The sequence below is a fragment of the Tasmannia lanceolata genome, unplaced genomic scaffold, assembly GCF_043159265.1.
Source record: "Tasmannia lanceolata isolate RefF3 unplaced genomic scaffold, GAP_Taslan_0.1 ptg000013l, whole genome shotgun sequence".
NCBI classification, from domain to species: Eukaryota; Viridiplantae; Streptophyta; class Magnoliopsida; order Canellales; family Winteraceae; genus Tasmannia; species Tasmannia lanceolata.
Window position 1 is genome coordinate 32,966,392 of NW_027518690.1, and position 16,072 is coordinate 32,982,463.

The 16,072-nt window shown below is 35.5% G+C and overlaps 1 protein-coding gene across 1 annotated transcript in view; it reads right to left on the reverse strand.

Moving 5' to 3' along the window:
* Positions 1-9,706: 9,706 nt before the first annotated feature.
* The window catches only part of LOC143890028 (26S proteasome non-ATPase regulatory subunit 6 homolog), a 33,614-nt gene continuing 27,248 nt past the window's right edge, over positions 9,707-16,072 (reverse strand). Inside the window, exons 4-9 of the mRNA XM_077394535.1 lie at positions 12,716-12,806; positions 12,465-12,610; positions 11,801-12,020; positions 11,614-11,722; positions 10,419-10,587; positions 9,707-10,206 (exon numbers count right to left, since the gene is read on the reverse strand). Of these exons, the coding sequence (XP_077250650.1) occupies positions 10,032-10,206; positions 10,419-10,587; positions 11,614-11,722; positions 11,801-12,020; positions 12,465-12,610; positions 12,716-12,806 (910 nt within the window). The 3' untranslated portion in view covers positions 9,707-10,031. The remainder of the gene's footprint in view (positions 10,207-10,418; positions 10,588-11,613; positions 11,723-11,800; positions 12,021-12,464; positions 12,611-12,715; positions 12,807-16,072) is intronic.

Consider the following 16,072-nt stretch of genomic DNA (forward strand, 5'->3'; position numbering starts at 1 on the left):
TAAGCTTGCCCCCCCCCCCCCCCCCCCCCCCCCCCATGCATAAATCCTGGCTCCACTGGTGATATTTGATGAGAAAAGATTCAATGAATTTATGCTGAGGATTCCATATAGATTTTCTTTGGCATGAGATTGTTTGTCAGAATAAATATTTTAGCCTTACTCTTTGATTCTTCAAGTAGCTTTAAATAAGTTAGATTTTGAGGAGTTAGCGTGCAGTAGTAGGCCTCGCTTTTCTAGTGAAGCGACCGTACCAAACCCTTGCAGTTTACTTACTATATTGGATAGAATTGAAACTCCTTATTTAAAGATCTACTTTGTTTTGAGTAACATTATGTGATCTTCTTTATTTATAACCAAATGCTTCAATTTGTTCTTGTGCAGTCTCGATATTAGTTAGCCCATGATCTTGAGTTCAAGAATATGTTGGTTTTCGAGGTACTCTGTTGTTTCCTTAATCAACTGGGATTTTTTGTTGTATCACAAATTATAAAAATCTAACATAAAGCTGATTTTCCCTTATAATATGGAATTGGTCATAGTCTGCAAAGAGGGCTTAAAAGTGCCTAAGTAAAGGCAGCCAATTGGACATGAATACATCTTGGTGGCTATCGATTCTTTCACACAAAGTGGGGTAAAACCCTCCTACACTATGATTGGAGACGATGTCATTTTAATTGAGTTATTGATATTAGGGAAAAATTAAGAAGGAAGAGAAGACAAAAAATCCTTCTTTTTCTTTCAACTTCCCACGATCAAAAATCCTTCAATCGTTCTTTTTTTCTCTACCTCTGCCACTCTCTATCTTTGTTAGTGCCGTCTATAATGATTGATGAATCAAGAACTTTCAATTAGAACTGATTTTGTCAATTGGTATTTAACTCAATAAAAAATTGAACCTATTTACTAGAAATCTCATTCAATTAGATATGGTAGATTAAGATCGGATAAGGTATTATGTTTATCTAGTTTAGGTATTGATCATCCATCTTCATCCTGCCTAAGATCTAACAGATGTAACACGATGAACATCGGAGTAATGTAACTACAAACTCCTTTTGGTGAATTCATTGACTTCCACTTTGTCATATCAATCTAATAATTATGATCAATGTGCAATTAAACACCAAATTAGAAGATTTAGGCCATGTTTGGCAACCATGAATTCTTTTTCACGGAATATTACTTACTCAATGGTGACTGGTGAGGGGGCAAGAGAGGGTGAGAAAGGCTGAAAAATAATATAAAAAACTCTATTAAAATTATGATTTATTTGTTGGTGTGAACTGTGGCTGATGGATATCTAAGATCATAAGTGGTGATGCTTCAAGGGGCGTAATCACTTTCCTTAAGACAAATTTCGCCCCCACCATTAGTGTGCAACGGGGATCTGCGAATTGCCTCCAAGATACAATGAAGCCTTGTAGGAATATCCTACAAATGTTTGACGATGCTTTGCACAAGCGGAATCAAACCCAAAACGCCCTTTAAAAATTATAAGCCTTAGAGAAAATCACTAAAACTGTTTCTGCAGAAAAACAGTATTTAGTATAGAACTCATCCTTTAAAAACAAGAGAGTAAACATGAAAGTAAGAAAATTTCATGAGAGAAAAGTCCAGCAATAACTAACTCTAAAAAGACAGACTTTCTGCTCTTTTTATAGAGCCATGGATGTCTTTTCAATGTGAAAAGCATCTCATCAAAGTACATCTTCAAAGTATCCTTTAGATTGGTTTGAACAATGGCCGTTAGATCGCACCTCTTGGCGATATAACTAACTTGGATCATCAATAAAGTGTCTCTTGAGTTTGAAATCATCCATGACTGTTGGAAGCAAAAGGATACGAAGAGATTCAAAAGAAGAAGTGAAAAGATGTGTCCACTTTTCTCCCAACGGATAGATTTTTACGCAGCCGCGGTCGACCGGGCTATCCGCGGTCGCCCGCCGATATGCTTCTGGACTTTTTATTTTTCTGATCCAAAGAACCGTGGTCGACCGGCCATACCTTTCTAGAAATCGTTTATATTTCCAGATTCCAATCTACCCTCTTTGAAAATCTGTTTTAATTTCTGTTTTTATTTTGATAAAACACTTTCAAATATTTTGTCTTTGCCCAAAATATTTTGAAAATATCCAACAATCCCCCACCATTATCAAAATCAAAGAAAGTTTTCGCATCAGGCTTGGAAACCTTACGCATAAATGAAGGTATCTCTCAATTTAAACCTTCACTTAGTGAAAACACATCAAAGTTAGCCAGAATTGCATAGTAAACGTATATTTGAACTAGCGATTCTATTCGGCTAACTGGACATATCTCACACATAAGTTTTCATCTCATTAGGCAGTTTCTAAGAGCCGACACATGTGTTGGCCTTGTGTCTATATCTTGGTTTCATGAGCACTCAGACTAGCCAAGTCTCATATGAAGTGGCACCACTCCCACACTCACATAGGTAGACTTATTAAGAGTGCTCCTGTAACTAAAACACTCCAACACCATGTTATAAGTCTATTAAGAGCCCAATTGTTTAGTCTTACCCTTTTAAACATTACAGGTACCAAGAACTTTACCTTGGGATGACAAATAAAAATAAATTATAGTGCTTGCAACCACTTCATATGATGTACTGGATTCATTGAACTCAAGGCTTAATGTTTATTCAAGTGTTGAGTCGAGGTTCCATCATCAGTGATTATAGGTTAATGGCTTTAACCCCATCCCCTTATGGTGTTTAAACACCATCCATCTCGCGAGATCTTTCAATCAGATTTTGGTCTAGACTTAAATATTCAATTTTTACCACACCACATGTGAGTAACTGCTTTACATAACCACCTCAAGTCCTATATCACGACTTACCACTTGGTTATGAGACCTCAATAGTGTAAGAACCCACTACTGAAATTTTAAACAACATTTGCTTATTTCAAACTAGCATTTCCAATAATGACTTCCTTAGCCAATTTGCCTCTTTATCCTAAAAGCTCAATGCATTGAATTCTGGCACCATAGAATCAATTATGCATCTTTGCTTTTAGAAGCCCGGGAAATATACCCCACCATGAGTGCATATCATTCACTCATTCATGTGTGCACAGTCATCTAACTAGCATTTCCATATCCTTTTATAATTACAAGATACCAACTATAGACATTTCTATAGTTCAAAATTCTTTTCAGTTATTTGAAAATCCATACATGTTAATGTACTTAACCTGAACTTCTAGTAAACATACAAGTTTAGATATTGCTTTTGTTTTATCAGGTCTAACAGCTATCAAAGCATACAAAACTATCAATAATATAGTTTTTCTTAGACTAAAAATAATTCTTCTACTTTCCAATTTTGGGTTTGAACCAAAATTATATACCTTGGTGTATGTTCAAATGATTGAACCTTTAGGTACTTCCTATATTGAGACATAACACAATCTTTACTCTTTCTCATAATTTAAATACCCAACAAAACATTTATAACACCAATCATTTTATAAATGACAAAACTCTTTGGTACTTGAATGCCCAAGTTTATGTCAGATTTTGATCACAAATTTCATATGACATCTATAATACCAATGTCAAACATCAAAATCACATGTTATCTAAAAACAATAACAACATATCATTCCAGATTTGCTATATGCATACTTATTGCATCATGTATCCTCAAATCATTTGATATTATAACCTTATCAAATATTTCTTATTATGTTTGGATACTTAACTAAATCCATATAATGACTTGCATAACTTATTTCCTTGATAAGAAACAATTAACCTTCAAATCATTTTATACAAATATTCAATGCCATCAAGATTACCATTCAAGATACTATCTCAACCATCCATTTAATAACTATGGATCTTAGAGATTATGAACATGGTTTTCAATCTTAGCATTCAAAGCCTAATTGTCAAAACAATTTATCTTGGCTTCTTTTATAAATCTTTTGCAATCATCTTGCTTTATATTATTTATTGACCTCTATCTCTTGATCTTTGGTCTTAATCCATTTTAAAGATCCACTTATAGCAAATGAACTTCCACAAGAGAGTCTACTTAATTACTATCCCCATTCTACAATAGAATCTAGATACATTAATTCCTCTTTATAATCTTAAGGATAAGACTCTACTCTTAGATTTATCATAATGGAAGTTTAAGAGATTATTTAGTTTATCCTACTAAATAAATTATGAAAACAAGATCACATTATCTTTTATTTCTCTTTTCCTTATTCTTATTCATTGGGTATCTCCTCTTTAGACTGTTATAATAATTCTAGAATGGATTGAAATCTTACAACTTTTGGATAGAGGAGAAATTAATCTCAAAATATTACAACCCAAGGGTGAACAACTTTGTGACCTCACATAGAACATCAAGTTTTACTTCTTAAATCATGTAAACTTGCATATCTAGGAATATGAACTCAATACAGGTCCTTTCTAACTTCATCTTGTATTTGGGTATTTGAAATTAACCTTCTAATAATTTCTTCCTTTGAGATCACCTAAGAGAGGTTTTACTTTCTTCCAGATCTTATAAGGATATACAATATGTGTTTAGAGGTTGGTAAAAGTTACCCACTAACTAGGATTCCTGTTAACATCATATTCATTAATTTTGCTTCATTACTGCATCTAAGTATACATAAGTCAAAACTTATTTCACATCTTTCCTTTATATTTTCATAAAATCAAGAAAAAGGTATTTCTAATATTATACCTAAGATACTTGATCTTAGTTTCATTTGATTTTCTAAAAGTTTTAACTTTCTCAAAACTCATCTTTATAATATAGAAAAGATGCACTCACCAAAACTTAGGTAACTTATCATGGTTTTTCACATACTTTATTAAATATCATATATGTATCACTATGTAATGTATAGCTGTAAATATTCTTTTAGAAAATCATTTATACTTTAGAAAGTATAAAAACATGCATTTTCTAATGATAACCATGTTTCATTCTATGATATCAAATTTGAAGTTTTCAAATGATATCAAGATCAAACATACAACATATCACTCTTAATAATGAAATTAACATTTTCATACTAACAAGTACGTGAGTAATATAATTACTTGTATGATATCAACATTATACAACCAATTATTCTCAAGCTATCCTTGAAAGATATCACTTGTTTTATTTAAAACAAGTTTATTCCACTTTATGAAAAGTGCTACTAAAGATTACAATATCTTTAGTTTCTAACAAACAACTTATCTCAGAAAAATCAAGGAATTTTCTTAGATTAAATCTATTCCAATCATTCCTTATCCTTTGACTTTACTAGTGATGATTGCCCGTGAATAGAATGCTTGCATTCTCAATTTGACCACTAAGTCAAAATATGCCATTGTCTTTTATAGACACAACTTGTCACGCCTAAATCAATACAACAAACATTTTCATCTTTGAGGATATAACCTCGGATTTCATGGCTTCCAAGTTCCCTTGTCATCTTGTGCATCCAACTTCTTCAAAGAAGCATGCACCAACTTAGGCCAACTTAAGCCACAAGGAAAACCAAACCATACTTGTTCTTATCAAGAACACTTTACATGTTTATTTCTCTTTCCGATTTCCAACCAAGGAATAAAAGGTTATAAAAATAACTATATCATACATGGATATTATTCACTTTTCTCAATTATCATTTGCATGTCCTAAATCACATTTCAAATTGAAAGTGAATATTCTCATATATATATATATATATATATATATATATATATATATATATATATATATATATCTTCACATAAATTCCCTTTTACAAGAAGTACATCTTAAACAAGAAAGTGTTATTTATGCCCTTTCTCGCTTCTTCACCAATTGACCGTGTATATGATGGTAAGAGTTTATACTCTACTTTCTCTAATTATTGACATTCAAGTCAATTTTCTTAAGAGATTCAATCATCTTAGAGGTAAGAGTTTTAAACTCTACTTTTCTCTAAATATTGACATAAAGTCAATTTTTTAAGAGAATTAAACCTCCTTGATTCACAGACTAGTGCAAAAGTCATTTTCAATATGGTGAATTTTATTATTATAAGGGAAATATGAAGATATCACAAAGCATATAGAATTAAACATAATTCCCTATGCTTAACTTGATCAAATCAAACATGATTTATAATCCGAAAAGCATACCTTATGTAATCAAGTCCAACGAAAGTAATTCATACCATTGTATCCAATTTGTCTTCTTGAAAGCATGCCTTGAAGATCTCCATGAGAAATTCGTCTTAAGATTGTTGGTGGGAACTGTGGCTGATGGAGCTCTAAGATCATAAGTGGTGATGCTTCAAGACGCGTAATCGCTTTCCTTAAGACAAATTTCACCCCCACCATTAGTGTGCAACGGGGATCCGCGGATCTCCTCCAAGATACAATGAAGCCTTGTAGGAATATCCTACAAATGTTTGACGACACTTTGCACAAGCAGAATCAAACTCAAAACGCCTTTTAAAAATAACAAGCCTTAGAGAAAATCATTAAAATTGTTTCTGTAGAAAAACAATATTTAGTGTATTGTTTAGTATAAAACTAATATGATTCTATGGTTTCTTCGAGGGAAACCAACCTCCTAAGCCAAAGCTTGAAGAAAATTTGTCATGCCTTATTCAATCAACTAGTCTCTCCTAAATAGAGAGATTTACAATAGGAAATAATCTCTCATAAATGGAGAGACTTACAAAAGAAGAAATAACAAATATAGAAGTTCCCAAAAGTAATAAAATCTAGAAGAAACCTACCAAACTAAGACCTAAAGATGGCATGAAATAAAAGCTAAACATGGCATGAAATAAAAGCCTATCAAGAAGATCTTCTAGCCGGTCCATGATTGCTATAAAAAACTCATCCTTTAAAACAAGAGAGTAAACAAGAAAGTAGGGGAATTTCATGAGAGAAAAGTCCAGCAATAACTTAGTCTAAAAAGACAGATTTTCTGCTCTTTTTATAGAGCCATAGATGTCTTTTCAATGTGAAAAGCATCACATCAAAGTACCTCTTCGAAGTACCCTTTAGATTGGTTTGAACAATGGCCGTTAGATCGCACCTCTTCGCGATATAACTAACTTGGATCATCAATAACGTGTCCCTTGAGTTTGAAATCATCCATGATTATTGGGAAGCAAAAGGACACAAAGAGATTCAAAAGAAGAAGTGGAAAGATGTGTCCACTTTTCTCCCAACGGATAAATTTTTACACAGCTGCAGTCGACTGCTTACCTGCGGTCGCCCGCCGATATGCTTCTAGACTTTTTATTATTCTGATCCAAAGAACCGCGGTCAACCAGCCATACCTTTCTGAAAATAGTTTATATTTCCAGATTCCAATCCGCGGTCGACCAGCCATCTTTGAAAATCTGTTTTAATTTCTATTTTTATTTTGATAAAACACTTTCAAATAGTTTGTCTTTGCCCAAAACATTTTGAAAATATCTAACAATATTTTCACTATTATTAGTGTTTCCTCACCCCTATCAACTCATGCCCTCTCAAGTCTCTCCCTCTCCCACCACCCTCCTTATACCTCTCGCCACATTATAAACTAATATTCCATAGAAAATATGACATGATTTCCAAACATGGCCTTCCAGAGAATTTCGAAAATACCCGTACAACAAAGAGATTGCATGGTGGGGCATTGATTGAATGGTCCAAAATATTTTGGCATTAGCCATGCGAAACAATAGTGTCTAATAATAGTTTAAGATACTAGTTGAGTTTTTATATGGTGGCCGACAGTCAAAACGGTACCATCCTTGATATTTAATCCAACAGCAACCCACTTTTAAAGATGCTGTTGTTGGATCAAATATCAAGGGTGGTACTTTTGAAGTACCACCTTCACGTGACTTGACGGTCGGGCATCATATAATTTTTCCAGTTGTTGCTAGAATAGAGGATGCACATTACTATTTCTTTAACAGAATCCAGCACCCAACATGAGGCGCTTATGGTGAACATTTTTGTTGATTTGGTGGGTTACCATCAGTTCGGCACATTGCCCTTTTGATCCCTCCTTGATTGGATGATTTTATCAAGGTATTGATCAATTCTTAGATCAACGGTGCAATTGCTTCAAATTGCTACATTTAAGATGGACCAACCATTTTCCCAAAAGCTGCACGCATCGTATAATCCTTATCTATTTTTAAATTTATGCCACGTTTGGCAACCATAAAAAATTTCCCCCATGGTATATCAGCCTATCAAGGGGTGAGAAAGTTGGGAGGAGAGACTTGAGAGGGCATGTATGACGAGAGTTAGAAGTGGCTAAAATATAAGTAAAAATAATTGGTATTTTTGAACGGAGTCTGTTTTAATATTTTTTTCAGCCTTTCCTTACCCTTTCCTCACTCAGTCCCTCTCAGGCCTATCCCTCTCCCGCTCTCACAATTGGGCAAGCCTACATGGAAAACAATTTCATGATTGCCAGACATGGCCTTAGGCTTTTAAGCCATGTTTTTAGCAACCATGAAAACTATTGTATGTAATATTCATGGGCATGGACCCAACGTTTGGGAGGGGCTGCTAAGGAAAGAGGGAGAGAATAGCATAAACAATCCTTAAAAACAGTGAATAGAAAATACCTATTTAGAATTGATATTTTGTTTTCCTGGTTTTTAAGAGCTTTTCATGCTCCCCACACTGCCACCCTCTCTCAAGTCATCTCCCACTCATTCCTCACAACTGGCCCCACAAATATTCTATGGAAGGGAAATGCTAGCGTGCATCGCAAAATGCATTTCGCGGCTGGTCTGTTGCACATCACGTCAGAGCAGCCACCTCATGAATGGAGACAAAAGCTTGTCTCCATTCATGAGGTGGCTGCTCTGACGTGAGACAGACCAGCTGCGAAAAGCCTTTTGTGATGGACCCGGTTTTGTTTTAAATTTCGGTGTTTCCTGAAACCAAAATTTCGGTCCAAATTTGGTGAAGGATTAAAATAATAATAATTTATCATTTATTTCGCCGAAATTTCGGTTTCGGTGTGATTTCGTTTCGGTCCCGACGGAAATCCGAAATTTCGGCATGATGGACCCTAGCAAATCCCACTATGGAATATTTTTTCCTGGTGGCCAAACATATCCTTAGGTTGATATGGATGTGTAAATTTGGTAAAAAAAACAAAAAAACTATCATACAAAATATTACATACGGTGCTGCAAAAAATGTAATGGACTGGGGGGCATACGGAATAAATGATATAAACAACCCAAGATAGCATTTCATCAACCCTAACTCGACCCAACCCGAGCCTCGGGTTGAGGATTGTCAACCCTAACCCAACCTGCCTCCAAATCCGGTTGGGTTGGGTTCCGGTTCATCTAGGGCCAAACAAAAAAAAATTCAAGAAATAAAACATAATCCTAAGAAAATCACGAAAAAAATAGAGGGACGTCAGGTTCGGGTTTGCCAAGGCCTCAACCCTAACCCAACCCGAAAATAAATCGGATTGGCTTTTCCCAAACCTAACCCAACCCAACCCGAGAAAATGCCAACCCAACCTGAGAAAATGCCAACCCAACCCGAGCCAAAATCGTGTTGAACCCATCGGGTTCGGGTTGAGCCCGACCCAAGTTGCACCCCTAGCTTGTCAGTGGTTGCATATATATAGAATAAATGATATAAATAGGTGTGTAATTTACTAATTTGCATAGTAAAAAAGAATATGGGCAGCCAATAAAAAAACTTCTCATTAAAAAAGAAGAGTGCCATTATAAAAAGGGAGTGCCAATATCTTTCCTATTCTTCATCATTGTTTATAATTTTGTTCAAAACACAACCATCTGGAAAGAAACGAACAAACCAAAAAAGATTCTCAAGTGGTGCAAAGAACATAAAATACTTAAACCTCCCAATTATGGTAACACACAGTAAATCTAGTTATAGTTAGACCACCTTCCATTGGTGAGGGAGTGGGGGGAGATCAAATTAAAACATGATCCAACTCGTTAAGCCATCTGACTATAAAAGACAAAGGAGCCAAAGGCGAAGTCTTACAGATCGATCACGCGAGAGAGCTTCTGAATCCTGTTTAACAAGAAGTCCCCTTGCTTAATAGTTGCCTGGTAAAGAGCATTTTTCGCATCAGGCCTGTTTGTTTCTAGAACGCCAGCAACTTTGTCGATCTTGCAATGAAGTTTCCCAGCGGCTATAAAACGGGACAGTTCCCTGAAAATACAAAAGAAGAATCTCATCAAAAGTCTTAAAATAACCATGAACCACCTCATAACTAAACCACAATTTTTTTTACCAGAGAACCTACATCATTGAAGATCACAAATAACAGAACTTGTGAGAGCCCCAACATAAACACCAAGAACCCCATTATTGTAACCAAGAATAGTAACTGTTATCAAATGCCAAAGAGGGAATATACTCACAAATCAATGAAGTCCACAGTTACGCCAAATGCTGTTGCCATTGCTTCCATGGTAACACTCTTGTAGGATTCCAAAAATTGAGAATAAACTACAGTGCGGACCTCCCTCATGTAATATCGGAAATGAGGTTGTAGATAACGATCTAGTTTTACTTGTTCCGTCAAGCCAGCTGAGAACCATTACAAATCAAACCAAAGAAAGAAAGTTACAACAGATTACAAACAAAACAGATTACAGCTGAGAACCATTACAAATAAAACCAAAGAGAGAAAGTTACAACAGATTACAAAGAGTAACAAACTTTGACAGTAATCAACTCAATTTGTTTAGATCCATTGTCTGCACAAAAAGTTTTTTTTTTTTGTCTTTTCGGTGAGTAAGCTGAGCAAGAGCAAGTTATATTAATCATAGGGGATTTGCTAGGGACCATTGCAGAAGGCATTTCACATACCTCCTAATGCTAACTTTTTGCCTTATTCACTTAATTCGTCCATTAAGGCTAACTTTTTGTCTTGTTCATTTTTTGTCTTGTTCACTTAATTCATTCCATTGCGATGGTTGCTAGCAAATCCCTAATCATAGTTTCAAAACTCCCCTGTGTCATCATGGACTCCCCCCCAAATCGACCCCTTTTTTTTTTTTTGAAAGATGAAAGATTTCATTAATATTCAAATAGCATTCGGGACCAGGGGTCTCGGGCCTGCAATTACAAAATTGAACTTTTGGCAGCGTTGTGCTCGGCAGCGATAAATCGACCCCTTTTATCCTGGCCGCGTTATTGTCTAAGCCCGTGTTTTGCCCTACAAAGTCACTAAAAACTCCTTTGACTCTCCCGAAAAATGACCATGTCAACCAAGCACTCAGCCTCATCATCCGAGTACTTGACCGCGCCGTGCTGAGTCAACCAGGATTTGCTTTGCCTGCGTTTTGAACCGCATCCGCATTTTGAAACAATGGCATTAATAACTTGGAACTTGGGCTACAACTAAAAAAGTAAAAGGGAAAAGCGTCGACCTAGTCATACATTTCCACCCAAAGACTAACAGGACCAGGCCAAGAAGCTCCAAACTAACTACAAGCAATGCAACCCAAATGGAAATCCTTTTTTTCTGAATGGTTGCTAATGGAAATCCTATTGTAATGTCCAATGATGAACAATAGAAAAGATACGCCGATATAAAGACAACACACTTACCAAATGCGGAAAAGAATGACTTGTACTGACACTCATAAAGAGAATTTAAAAACTCCGAAAGATATGGGATTTTGCCAATCACTGTCAGGATCTCTGGGGCATCCACCACCTGCGACATTTCACCTTAACAGATCAATATCCAGAATAAAGATGCCTAGACAACATGTAGTGAACAAAACTTCGTTACCTTTTGTTTTAGTGAAACCCTGTCCAGTGATATAATACTCGTGAGGACAGTGTAGAAAATGAAGATATCATAGGGAAATAGTTCGTAAGTTGTAAAGGTTGATATTGAATCCAGAAAGAGACTGGCAGCTTTTTTGAAATTTCTAGTGGACATGCAATATAAGCCTTCATATACTTTCAAACGGTTCTTCCTTTCCCAATCACCTCCCTCTTCAAACAAGCTGCCATTAAGATGCTAATAATTAGAATACCAAAAGCTCCAACCTATGTCACAAATATCGTTCTTGGGAATTTCTCAACACGGGAAAATCTCGAGATAGATTAAATTTTTTTTTTTCGGGTTTATAATTTATATCAGGAAAAAAAGATAAAAAATAAAATTATTTAAAAAATATATAAATATATAAAATTTAAAGAAAAAGTATCGTAAAAATATTGGGATAATATAGTCATATTTTATAATAAAAATGAAAATATCGGTACATTTTTTAAATCTCGGGATTATTTTGGGATTTTGTCATTTTATCAAAATTTTGCGATAAAAAAAGCGATATTTTGAAAATATCGGAGATATTTGTGACATAGGCTCCAACATCACATCTTTACAAACAAATTTGAGTACAAATGTGGTTTCGAAGAAAAAAAAGTTAGAAATCTCATCTTACCTTTTAGCTTTATCAATGCTTTTAGAGATGAGATCAAAATCCATATAAAAAAATCCAAGTTGCAACGTATAGAACACTAAATCCATCTTTTGACCCACAGCAACTGTTTTCCCTTCTGTTACTTTGAGCTGCTCCAGTGCCTTCTCCTGTGGCACATATGGATATGAGCTAGGAAGGTGTTAAAATATTTAATGAAAAGAGAAATTAGGTAAATTACTGTTGTGAGGTTTGACTAGTGATAACGAATATACCTTGTCGCTGATTCGAATGTAAAACAGGGATTTCGCCAAGTGAGCTTCTCGTACTTCACTCTCACCTAAGTTTTCTTCAGCATCAGCAATCCTGTACAAACAGAAACAATGTATAAGGGAAAATGATAGTATAAGAAACACGTCACAGGTATGAACCCTATCAAGATTATTGGAAACTTGACTCTTCTCTGGATCCAGCTTGAGCAACCCCATTTGCCCCAATCCCCATGCATAGTGCTTTGACATCCCCAAAGTTCTAAGCACTATGACTTGATAGCATTTAATGGATGATAGCGTGATTCGGTCACATCAGCAGTCTATCTCGCATAAACAACCTCCCCTTAAATTGCTGACTAATATAAACCGAAGCTTAATATTTTGAGCAATATACAAACTATGAAGCAAATTTATACCAAATTTTAAATTGTTCATCATCCCTAGTTAACATCAAAATATGGTATTTGAGCAAAGAAGTCGTGTTAGCCTCAGCTAAATTGGTAAGAGGAAATGGTCAGAGGTTCAATCCCAGCTTACCTACCAAAAAAAAGTTGAGTTAATTATCTCCCTTCAATTGACAATTCAATGTTGAGGGCCCGCTAACTTACAAAAATAATTTAATCAATAGTGATGACACCAATTTCGAAGACCATGAAAGATAAGAGCTTACAGTTTATATCGGTGGTAGTAATACATCTACAACTACTCCAGTGCAAGCACAAAAGAAACCAACTAATCACAAGCTAAAACAGCTATTTTGTGAACTTATTTTGAGCCGGGTAGATCCTTTCACCATCATGAAAATTTTCTAAAGGATTCATTAGCCAACCCCAACTAGTTTGGGACAAAGGCCTAGTTGAGTTGAGTTGAGTATATTGCGCAAGAAGACAAATCAAAGAAATTATGGAAGCTGATTTTGCATGGATCTTTTTCTATATTTTATTGAACGGCTGATTTTTATTTTAATTTATGGAAATTTTCTAATGTTGGAGAAATGCCATGGGCCTAAAGACAAGCCCATACAACCCCAATCAAGTTAGACAGGTTCCTTCCACAGTCAAATGTTACCACCAAGATGCGCCAAGAAAACCGCAAGTCCAGCAAGAAGAGCACGAACCTCGGCCTCCTTAAAATCACACCAGCTACTAGAAACCGAGAAATCAAGTAATGTCTCCTTAGAATCACACCAACTTCCAGAAACCGACAAATCAAGTAACACCTCACCCAAGTGATAGGTGTAAACTCCCCCACCCGCAGGTCCTGAATTGCCCAATGACGGCTCATCAAAGTTCAGCTTTAAAGAATTAATGAGAGCGGGATTCCACCTTGGGCTACAGTCCTTTGGGATTTGTTTTTCCAACACTAGTGGTCCAGTTCCAGTTAATCTCACAGATCGAGTAATTCCACACTCCTTGTGACAACTAGCAAGAAGAGCACAAACCTCGGCCTCCCTAGAATCACACCAGCTACTAGAAACCATGGTTTTAAATTTCGGCCGAAATGAAACCGAAATATTTTGGTTTCATAGGAAAACGAAACGAAATCCACATTGAGTCGAAAAAGTACCAAATTTCGGCGAAACGTTTCAGAAATTTCGGCCGAAACGTTTTGTTTTGGTGAATCGTTTCGGTAAAGTACAAAATTTCACCCGAAATTTAAGAAATTTCGGTGAAATTTTTACAAGATTTTGTCCGAAATTTCGTACCAAAACCGAAACATTTCGGTTTCACTGATGACCGAAACCGAAACCGAGATTTAAAACCTTGCTAGAAACTGAGAAATCAAGTAACGCCTCCTTAGAATCACACCAACTACCAGAAACCGACAAATCAAGTAACACCTCACCCAAGTGATAGGTGTAAACTCCCCCACCCGCAGGTCCTGAATTGCCCAATGACGGCTCATCAAAGTTCAGCTTTAAAGAATTAATGAGAGCGGGATTACACTTTGGGCTACAGTCCTTTGGGATTTTTTTTTCCAACACTAGTGGTCCAGTTCCAGTTAATCTCACAGGTCGAGTAATTTCAGCACTCCTTGTGACAATTAGCAAGAAGAGCACGAACCTCGGCCTCCTTAGAATCACACCAGCTACTAGAAACCGAGAAATCAAGTAACGCCTCCTTAGAATCACACCAACTAACAGAAACCGACAAATCAAGTAACACCTCACCCAAGTGATAGGTGTAAACTCCCCCACCCGCAGGTCCTGAATTGCCCAATGACGGCTCATCAAAGTTCAGCTTTAAAGAATTAATGAGAACGGGATTCCACTTTGGGCTACAGTCCTTTGGGATTTTTTTTTTCCAACACTAGTGGTCCAGTTCCAGTTAATCTCACAGATCGAGTAATTTCCACACTCCTTGTGACAATTAGCCCATATCCATCGCTTTAAATTTCTACTAAAACTAACACAAATCAACAAAAATGTTTTTGTTTCCATCCTCACCGAAAAGCATACCAAGACTGAAACCGTAAGTGTATATTACAATATTTTGGTCGAAACTTGGAAACTTATCGGTTCCGTCGGAAATTTTCGAGAAAATCTTATAAAAACACGAAAACGTAAGAAAATATGCAAATGATGAAAATTTAAGATGAAACTTCAAGAAATGCTATAAAATTATTTACTTAAAAATAAAGAAATATTTTAACTTCTTATATTAAATATATGAAAAATTAAATAATATTTAAAATTATTAAAAAAATCTGAACATTATATAAATAACACAATTTATATTATTGGAGTGTTATATTCTACGTTTTATAATATTTTAACTGACTTTTACATTTTTATTGAAAAATATTAAAATAAACATGATTAAGCTTTTAGCAAAATAAAAAAAAATATCAAAGGCATGTGAAGTTTTTACCCATGCCTTGTTATACAAAAAACTGATCTTGTATTTTTTTCACTATTTTATTTGTTATATTTTTATATAAAACGCTAAAAAAAAAAATTAGAAAAAGAAATATCTTTCCTTACCACTTAGGGTGCGTTTGGATTACGGGAATCAGGAATCGGTATGGGCATCGAATTCCAATCCTATTCCAATTCCTCCCGTAAAGGGAATGCCGATACCAATTCTAATGTTTGGGGAGACCATTCTTGGAACCAGAGAGAGAGAGAGAGAGAGAGTGACGATAGAGAGATTTTTTAGGGTGAGCTTTTCTCTGAGAGAGAACACTATTGATTGCGGCAAAATCTTTCATAATTGGATTTCGAGTTACCAGTTAGCAACTTCTATTTCTTTTTCCTTCTTTTCTTATTCTTCGATTCAGATCAAAAATATAGGGTGGGAGAGATATTTTAAAGAGAGAATTCTTGGAACTAGAGAGAGAAAGAGATTGGGGAAGGGTTTA